The sequence below is a fragment of the Acanthaster planci genome, linkage group LG05 (assembly GCF_054643075.1).
Source record: "Acanthaster planci isolate LZ-2023a linkage group LG05, COTS_SCS, whole genome shotgun sequence".
NCBI classification, from domain to species: Eukaryota; Metazoa; Echinodermata; class Asteroidea; order Valvatida; family Acanthasteridae; genus Acanthaster; species Acanthaster planci.
In genome coordinates this window covers 2999580-3010192 of record NC_141781.1, presented here as the reverse complement: position 1 = coordinate 3010192, position 10613 = coordinate 2999580, and the positions used below count along the sequence as shown (strand labels likewise).

At 41.0% G+C, this 10613-nt stretch overlaps 1 protein-coding gene across 1 annotated transcript; it reads right to left on the bottom strand.

Annotated features, from left to right (window-relative positions):
* Positions 1–431: 431 nt before the first annotated feature.
* On the bottom strand, positions 432–10602 carry LOC110982948 (myelin expression factor 2-like). Its single transcript, XM_022241761.2, has 14 exons — positions 10368–10602; positions 9433–9602; positions 8620–8672; positions 8149–8156; positions 7667–7760; positions 7088–7225; positions 5966–6119; positions 5428–5477; positions 5036–5087; positions 3984–4160; positions 3423–3586; positions 2175–2226; positions 1692–1793; positions 432–1532 (listed from the first exon to the last, which is right to left on the bottom strand). The coding sequence occupies exons 1-14, from the start codon at positions 10514–10516 to the stop codon at positions 1471–1473; spliced, it is 1425 nt and encodes a 474-aa protein (XP_022097453.2). The 5' UTR covers positions 10517–10602; the 3' UTR covers positions 432–1470.
* Positions 10603–10613: the final 11 nt, after the last annotated feature.

Here is a 10613-nt window from a genome sequence, read left to right as displayed (position 1 = left end):
CATCCTTTTCCTTTCAAATAGTTTGGGAAAAGTACGTAAATTTCTGTTACAAACCCCATGTTTATAAAGGAATTCGGGCATCACTATTTAAACAGCTACACACGTATGACCACACTGTAAATTTTCCTCCATTCTTGAAGAACTTCTTTTTCAGCTCGCAACAAGTAGAAAGGGACAGGAAAAAAATTGAGTGCCCCAAAACTGGAAGACCTTCAGAGAACTGCCACCAAAAGTGACAAATGGAATGCTCCATGACACTTTAAAATCCTAACAAGCAGAATATCCTGTGACCAGCATTGGTTATCCTACTAAGCCATGTACAAATTGTTACCTTATAAATGCACCTGTAAACTTCCCAAAACTGAATCAGGAGAACCTGTGAACCAAATACTTTACACCAAGTAAATTTACTAGACCATTTGGGACAGAAATTCCTTTACTGTATCTGGTGGCCACATGCTTTTATTGACGACAACTGCACAGCATTCAACAAATCCTTTGACTTTTTGCTGAGGCAAATTCTAACAAACATGAAACACACCAATGACTTTATCAATTATTTGATTTTAAAAATTTCAAGCACAAGATTTGTAAAAGAGTCTCTAGTTTCCAGACCAAAGTTGACAATCAACAAAAGGAAGTCTTCCATGAAAAATCCATTTGAGTGGATTTAGAGCATAATTATGACACCTGAAAAACCTCTACAACAATAAAACATGCGAGTAGCTAACTCAAGGGTGATTTTTCACAAAAAGATCTCAAGATCTGTAAGGAGTAAAAATTTGGCAACCACAAAAGAAAGCAGACAGCTGTGACTTGGGAAAAAATGCCTTGTATTTACAAAGAACCCCCCCCCCAAAAGAAAGAAGTTCCTTCATTTTTTCTCTAATCAAACAATGAAAATGAAGCAAACCTTGAAAACAAATGACTTTGTGTAATTTGCAATAACCTTATTGTCTTGACATGCATTTTAATGCAATTCAATATCTCTTAAACGTGTCATTGAGAAAAAATGAACATCTGAATATGACGGTGAATCAGAGACCAAGAAAAACTAGGAACTATCATTCAAACATGTGGTCAAATGCTTCAACCTTGATATGACTTCATGGCTTGATGAGGACTGACCGACACTCTCAGCACACAATTTCACTACATGTTTTCATACTAGATAATTTCTAATTAGATTTGCAATCTGGTCTCAGATGCCACACCAAGACAACAAATTACTTCATCCCGTCAATTTTTCCAAGTTTTTTTTTTTAAGTCTATACACTTCAGCTAAAAATTGCAATAAAGACCATTACTTACATGTCTGCCCAGTGTACAGACATATTCCAATGCTTAACAATGTATGGAAGAGAAAATGTATCTGAGACATGACCGCTTTAAATTTTAAGGATTGTTTGACCAATTTTACACCCCCTCCAAGACAGCCACAACCATACCGTTCAGAGAGACTTTAAAGAATCAAAACCGACCAAAGGTAACTGCAATACGACGACCCTTCAAATTGGCACCGTTCAGCAGCACTGGTAAGAAATGAGGTCAAGGCAAAATATCCTGTGTGAACCAAAATGACAATGAAACTGATCTTGTGACCCAGTGAACAGGGGTATGCTGTTTCTACAATTTGAATCATCTCGCGGTAATACAATGAGTATTTCTTTAAATTCTGACTCAAAGGATACATATGGCTTGCTGGGCATGCTGAGGATTGTGGTATTTCACTGTCCCAAAGCCTTTTGACTTCCCTTCATTGTCCTTCTTAACATCTGCATAGTAAACCGGTCCTAAAAACAAGACATTTAAAGAAACAAAACACTAAGGCGGGTTTGTCTGTTTTGATGTACAAAGTCAGTTTGCAAAGGAATTATGGTTTGTCTGTCAAAAAACCTGTTGAAGTGTGTCAACAGGCCATGTTGTTTGAAATTTATTTTGTCACAATGTAATATCAGTTGGTATAATTTCACGGGTGACGATGCTCATGTGATGTGCGGAAGAAGTTTATGGATGGCCAGGCATTAATGTCACTTATGTACACTGGATGCATGCTATGTGAAATTTCCAAGTTACTGAGAGATAATGTCTGTGCTGCTTTACATAAAAAGGTTAGAATTGGCCCTTGGCATATTAGCAAAAGATGGAAAATCATTTTTCTTTAAATTCCTCACCAATCTTCTTGAAGCAGTCCTTGAGATCCTCCCAAGACACTTCAGGGGAAAGCTGAAATGATAAAAACAAAATCAAGAAAATCTGACTTGCATTCATCTCATATCTAAGCATTCATGTGCTGGCTTGGTTCCACGAATTCCTGCACTGCATTGTTAGTACTAAGCAAGTCTTGTTCCAGCCAATTTGACACCTCAGGGTCAGTGTTTATCTCCAGTTTCCTTGGCATGAAACGACTGAGAATATTTCTATTTCCCCAGGATGAGCTGCCATGCCAGTCCATCGCAGGTTGCTTCCCCAGCTAATGCTGGTACCCATTTATACTCCTGGGTGGAGAGAGGCAAGCAGGGGTGAAGTGGCTTGCCAAGGGCAACAACATACTGTCCCCAGCTGGATTCGAACCTCTAACCCTATGATTGGAAGCCACAGACCCTATCACTTGGCCACATGCCCCTACTTTGTTATTACTAAACTGCACTGTATTTTTGGCATTATGGGCACAGGACGGCGATTCTTGGTCCAAATTCTGTGATTAGCACAGCCACAACATTAAGCTCAGGATCAAATCTGATATAATTGCTATGTGGAGAACATTTTTTCAGCCAAGAAGTTACTTACTCGGAAAAAGGTAGTGTAGCTACCAGGCTAAAAGATACTATATTCAGAGATCTTTAAGTCCTGTAATGACCATGGTAACTTGACTTACTGTAAATGGGAAGAATTCCTCCCATTTCCAAAATGGCTCCCTTTTTTCTGAACCCATCATGTTAATTGTCAGATAGTGTCGTCAATATCCGCAAATGTGGGAAGAGCCTAAATTGTTTCTCTTTGAAGATTTCGTAATATGTATAAAAAATTCACAAAACCTCCTTGATTATCATGATATTTTCTAAGCAAAACTTCGATTGAAAATTAAAGGATGCGCTCCTGCTTCATCTCATAATGCAAGCAGCATCCCAAACATGTCATACTTATTTTAAGAGATGGTGGCTACTTGCCATACATATTATTGATAAGGCAGGGAGCCAGCCTAAACAGAAGCATGTTACCAGCCAAGATGCCATTCACTATACACTCCTTGTCACCGTTTCATCTCACCTAGCTTTAGCTCTGGACACAAATCTTCTTAGCGGTATTTTGATATCTAAGCAGCTTTGGCCTCTGAGCTTCCAAGAGTCCACACAATCTTCAGGTTACACATTCTGTGGCATTTTCTGTAATCTCTACAGAGTGGGGTGAACTGTACTCACGTTTCGGACAAAGACTTGGCAACCTTGGCTGGGGTCTACGGCACCAGGGGAACCCTGGACATAGTTCCTCATGGGACCTCCACCGAATCCTCCCCCGTAACCCCCTCCGGCATCGCCTGATGGGTATCCCATGCCAATTCCCATGTCGAAACCCCTGCCAATACCTGTGACACACAAAAAAAAACCCCAGGAATCTGCAAAATCAAAGAGACTGCCGAATGCTCCACTTCGAGTCATCTCCTCTGGTGTAGTGTTAATCGAAAACTTGTCATATCCCGGTGGGTCAAGGTCATTCTTCCGGTGCCAGCAAAAATGTTTTAGAAATGTTTTGTTAAATTCTGTGTTACGTACTTAATGACTTTCTGCTGTAGGATTATGAGGTCTTTAGAAGTTTTTTCCTGAAACTGACAGGGAAATTGGCAAACAGAAACAAACAAGAAATCTTTGCAACTGATACAATGCTCTCAAGTGGTGACAGAAAGCGGTGAACACTCTAGAGGGCAGTATTGAACATGCATGCATGACCACTACGTCAGCTGAGTGTTGCAATAAGAGCCATACCTCCCATGGGCCGATCATAGCCACCCCCGAAGTCTCCGCCTCCGCCCATCCGGTTGAACATGGCAGCCCCTCCCATGGGTCCTCCCCCCATCATGGCTCCGCCCATGGGCAGCCCACCCATGCCGCCGCCCTGTGGACCTCTTGCCAGCAAGTTCTGGCCAATCCCGCCCAAGCCCTCTGGAAGACATTAAATGACACCATCAATGAACTACAACTAACATGCTTTGGCATTGTAGGCTAAACTTCAAGTGCTGTAGGTTTCAAGGCCTCTGGTTCGAACTCCACAAGGGAACTTTCATATTTGGATTATTCCAGAAATTGGGGGGGTCCAAATGTGTGACATTTTTGTGTCTCTGGTACATCTGACCTTTGTTATTTAACATGGAATTATCGCCGGAATTGATTTCAAACTATTACTATTTGTTTGGCAGCTAATTTGCATTAATTCTTCATTCTTGGAAATTAGAAATGTGCTCTGAACTTACAAAAGCATACTGTTTGTCAGATGTGACAGGCACATGAAAAACAATGGACCCCTAATTTCTGGCTTTACCCATTTTCACTTCTTTCTCCGCATCCAAGAATTGAACAGGTGCCAATGTCAGCACGGAAACCTTATTAGCATATTGTTTATTGTTCCTTATAAGTTCCCTTGCGTCAAGGGATAATTGAAAATTTGTCCATGAGGAGAAACTGAACAGTCAGTGGTGCTCCATGCAGCACACTGTAAAACCCCTTTGATGGTTTTGGACTTCAAGAAGAAGTTAGAGACCGAGCACTGAAATGGTAATCTCTTTCTATCAAGCTCTACCTGTTTGAGAATTAGGAGAGTGTTCAATAGCATTCATGTAGAATGACTACAAATATCTACGAAATCACGTTTATAATTACAATACAATCGTTAGAGCTTCGTGCACTTTTTCAAGTTTTTGAGAACACCGCTGACATCTTTGAAAAACTACAGAACAATTCAGGTGTGGATATTCAACAGCATACAGAATTCCAACTAAGTAAGATTTTTCGGCTAAAAATTAAACCAAAGATTTACTCACGGGGCAGTTCCTTCTGTTTTTCTGGATCCTGCAAGCGCTTTCTACTTTTGTCCTTTGATCACAAACAAGAAGCAAACAGTGAATGTTTCTATGATTAACGATTATGTGTGTGTATGAAGGGTTTATTAGTGTTTTGGGTTAGGGGTAATCATTCTTTACATGGATTGTTCCCTTACACTTGGCCCAATGAAATCCTGTTACAAAATGTACATGTACAAGACATTTTAAAAGGACGTGCTTGTCAAATCAAAAGAAACACAAGTTAAAAACCTGCATTTTTCCAGGTTTCCTGGAGGCATGTGAAAAACTGGAGCATTTCAGTCAACATTCCAAATAACCCAAAAATGTTTGAAAACAGCTCTTGGGGTGCCAGAGGGGTAAAATATACGAACCATTCGGACGCTCATCTTCAGCTCAAACAAGGATTGGTTGTCAAACATAGCTGTTTGGGCAATTCAGGAAATTCACAATGCAAGATGCGTAGGATATCAAATGTACAAACCACTTGGCAATGTGGCAGGGTCTGAGCAGAAGAGCGCCTGAGGTGCTGACAAAGGGAAAGGCTGGACACCCTTTGAACATTATGGACTCATGCACTCATCACAGATTCAAACACTTGACTGAATCATGTGTGGACACTTTGGCTGGCCATCAGCAGACAAGCAAAATAATAATTTAGCAAGTGGTAAAAGATCTGTCGGCTATCAAAACATCATGTAATATTCACTACTTCTTGGTAATAAATGTAAACTATCACGTTGCTTAAAAGTCCCGAGGCTAATGTGTATTTTTAGGTCAATCTGACAACTAAGGTCTTATTTCTGCAAACTTTGGCCGCCCATACAAATTCTTGGCAAGTTGAGAGTGGCTTGTGCTAAGCAGAGTCTGTGGGCCAAGGCCTAGTCAATGCTAGGTCCATACCAAGGATACAGATGGCATTGACTGCCTCCTCACAGGAGGAGTAGGTGACTGTCGCCAGGCCCAGGCTCTTCCCTTGTTCGTCCTTCAAAATTTCCAGATTCATGACCAGACCGGCCAGGCTGAACACGTCCTTGAGTTTCCTCAAGTCCACCTCTTCTGAGAGCTGTGACGACCAATACATCAAAGATGACATAAGCTATGACGGAATCGGTACTTCCCCGGTCCAAGGATTGACTTATTGCAGCAGAATCGCATCAATTCAGCATGTGATATATTGCCCAATACAAATTAGAAGCAGGACATGCAAATCATGAGACAAAACAAAACTCAGAATGCAAAATTCCATGAGGCTGTCTAACGGGCACGGCTAATTCACAAACTTTCTTAAGTCTCTTGAGCATGTCATTAGGTCTCTAGTCATCCTGGTTAGATTGGTGGTAACTTGTGTGATTTGTGTTCCTTAAGCAAACTCTAACATAAGAGTCTCAACTGGTTAAGCTTGGCATAAATTTCAAGCTCTGATGGCTTAGTTCAAAGTCCAAAATGACTCCTACAATCAGGGGTCAATTTTATAGCGCTGCTTATGCGAAAAATTTGTTTAAGCTTGAAAAAACCTTGCTTGGTTACCAGCCAAATCTTCTTGTGATGTATATTGTTTTGGAATGGTGTTTACCTGTCTTCTGGTTAGCATGACAATCACATAAAGTTTGAACTGGTAACCTTTGTTTAAGCAAGGATTTTTCGTGCTGAAGCAAATTCTGTGCTTAAGCAGCTCTATGAAATGGACCCCAGACAAATCTATTTCAGGTCAGGTCAGGTCTTGAGTCTAAACCTTGTTTTTGGCCCTTACTTTGCCCTGGAGTAAATTTGCAGAGTGTCAACAAACTTGAGAAGCGCATAACTATTTCTGGAAAGGTAATTTTGACATTTACCAAGGTAATTAAGGGACTTAAGGTATAGGTTAATATTGAGATATAACCACATTTCTTACACCTGAAGCATTCTCGGTTATATTCAAGTTGGCAACAATATACGATCACTTAACTACACCTTTTCATACTCAAGGAGATTTGAAGTAATTTTAATTGGCCCTGAGAAACCGTGAAGCCTCCTCTATCCAAATTGACTTACATTGGCAACGTGAACTGTTTCCGAGACATCATCAGGGTGAATGCCAAGTCGGTGTAAGACTTCAGGGTTGACGATGGAGGACTGGGGTTTGACTACAGGTGGGCTTCGGTAGCGTGAACTGTAGCTTAAATCTCTGTCCTGAAGACAACATTGAGGAGAGTATTGACACGGATGTGAGATGAACAAAATTTCACAATGAATGTCCATCAAGATTACCCGATTCAGGAGCTCATGTGAATTCCGCTGTGGCTTTGCATCGGGGAAGTTAATTTTGTAGTAGGTTTTTTGTAGTAGGTTTTCACACTATTCATTCTCAGTGTGGTCCGAGAGTTTTTGCAAAGAAAGGTTGTGTCAATTTGGTAGGCGAGGGAATTGTAAAATGGGCCCTCAGGCAGCATCCAGCACGGAGACAGCATCCAACCGTCTGAGCTGCAGCTCGACATCAAGCTTGCCCTAACGGAAGATGCAGTTGGCAGCTGCCTATATCTCCATGCTGCATGTGCCCCCATCTTCCTCAGCAGAGAGGTTGCCTTACACACCCCCTCCCCCCGACGGGAGCTCCGACCACCTTGTACTCACATCTCTCACCACCAGCCCACGGCCTTGGATTTGGTATTTTTTCATCTTGAATACAGCCTTCTCTACATCGGTGGGATTTTCCATCTCTACCACGCTGGAAGCACAACAAACAAGATAGAATTTCACGTTTCAAAAGGTCCACTTTGTTTTCATTGCAGATAACTCCAATTTCATTACAGCCATTCAAACTGTTTGAGAATTCCATTTTGCATTTCATTACACATGTGGGCCCCGCTTTAGTGGATTGAAACGAATAAGCTTTCTGAAAAGAATAGTTCGCTATCGAAATTGAACAAATAAAGCCATCAAGAGTTGCTTGCTGTGCTTCAAACTGACAAATCATATTCAAAATTTACTCTAGAAATGTGCTGTTGGTCAAGATCCAAAATGAGTTTTCCCTGGTATAGGCCAACAAATGATACTGCACTATTTAATCTAGTGGAACCAAATGTTACTACATGTAAAAGCAGAACTTAACTTACCCACATCCCTAATTGGTATAACGGCACCAGTATATTCATTTGGACCACGCAGGTTCAGCAAAAGGGAAGAAAAAAATGTTTGAAAATTACACTGGTAAAAATTAACAAAGAAGAATTGAACATGGGTCTCCTACAAACGTGTCATAATCAGGCTGCATCTAATTATGATGGAGGCTTAAAACTGCAGCCACTCCTCAGATTTGCAAGTTAATCCTAGCCGCAGTAGCTCACTGGAACATCTTTGTAGGATAGGTAAAGCCATACAATACAACCTTACACATCAACCTTATCTCTCCCAGCTTCTTCAACATCCACTTTAATTTTGCAGGATTTGAGAAGATAGAGCCCAGCCACAATCAGTTTCCATGTGTTGTAAAATAATGGATTTTTATAATGGGATTTGGTAAAAGCTCAAATCAAAAATGCTAGGGATTTGGAGTCAACTTTTAATGGCACAAAACAACAACTTACTGTTGACAGTCCGCCCGGCTCAGGGAAGATTTCACAGAAAACAACTTTCCCCACTGTAATATAACATGGAAGAAAAATAGCAGCCTTTGAACTCCACAAGTTGATGATGTGGTCAGAAATCAAGGATGGGGGTGAGACGAGATGTTACACATAACAGAATGAGGGTGAATGATAATAGTGTGTTCTCTTCAAGGTTCCCAGACTTCCAAAGCTATGGCAGGGTCTATAAAGTCAGACTGTGCACGTTTATTTGCAACTGATAAAATTCTAAACCTAGCCGTAGACACAATATGACCTCAGAATAGGCCAGGTCAGAGCGGACATTTACAACATGCTAGTTTAACCAATAACACAGATTTCGTTTAGATACCCTGCTTTTGAATGAACTGCAAATAGCAAATGAGGAACATGCTCAGTGCAGCATGATCCAAAGGCCAAATAGCCTAAGAGTTCCAGCCTGCCAGCCACAACAAATCTAGCAATGACACTCTTCATGTGGGACTAGCTCCTTAAGTCTCCAAATGAGCCAGTTCGGTATGTCAAAAAGGCAAGGTCTTTCAAAAAACAGAGCATGTGCGCAAATCGGTGTATGGCTGCACTCACAGGACACACCTCACCGCGCGTATCGCTGTTTCCGAACAATCTCGGACAGGCTTCATCAAACTGGCTCATTGGCTGCTGTTTACAGGCCAGTGCAACCTCATCCCACAGACTTTCCAAATCAGTGAAACCTTGCTCTCAGCAAATTTTGATCCAATTCAACCAAGCATCTTCTGACAGGATGGTCGTAACAGACGCATCCACCTCCTCTACCTTGTTGCTCGAAGAGATCTTTAAATTCCTGCTCGCTCAATTCGTAGGGAATGTTGCTGACAAAGACTGAGTTTGTGTAGGTCCTGGTGCCGATACCCTTGTAGGGATGAAACCGGATGCGAGATCGACTGCCCTTGAGACCGCCTCTGTAGTTTCTTGTTTGGTTGGAACTGAAACAGAAAAAGAAATTACCTAGTAACAAATATCTGCGAAAAAAATAACACTTGTAATTCTGCCACAAGTCACTTCACAGCACTGGTGGCATGGACCGATGCATTCCTTTCTCTTTGCAGCTGATTTCTGCACTTATAAACATCATTTTCAATTGTGCGAAACATAATCGGAATGGATTTGTTATGCACAATTCTGAACCTTTTCAAATTTACTTTTCTCCATTCTGAGTTTATTTGCCTTTGGATAAACATCCATTCATAGGATAATCACCTCAGAAGGTAAAATAAATTTGCACAAGGTTCAAGATTGCACTTAACAGATTCATGTAGCCTAGTCATGACGTGTCACGAATGCTGTCAATGTTACCAGGTTATGCAAAGGAAGGGCGCAACTCTCTGTGACAACTGGGAGCTTCATGACTTTTCGCAGTGAAAGCAAACCACTACATTACAACACGGAAGAGTGAGATTAAGACAAGTCAATGGTGTCTTTAGCTCACTCTCGCTGGGTTGTGGAAGCTCTCACTCAGTTTGAAAACACAGCTAAAGTAGGGCAGGGCCTAAAGTTGTCTACCTTTTGCATCCAACATTTAAACTCAATTAGCTCACTGTTTCAATGTTCAATGGACACAGAAACAATTTTAGAAAATAAAGATAATAAATTTCACATTTTAAAATAAAAACTGCAAAGCGCCCCCATTGTTGACTTTGAATATGTTATGACACTTACAAATCAAATGTTTGATTCACCATGATTTTCACCTTTTATTAGCATTTTGTCCGTTTGAAGTAGTATCGAAACTTTCCGGCTCATCCTTTGGAGTATTTGTCATACTAGTGTCTTGCATTCCCATTGCATACTGCTCTTGGAATTGGTCATGTTGGTATTCACTTTCCACATTCATCTCCATTTTCTACAATTCACAACTTTAACTTGAACCGGGGCCTTTCATCTCATGCACAACGCCTGGGAAAATTAATGGCACCCAATGTAGGCTAGGCTGGTGC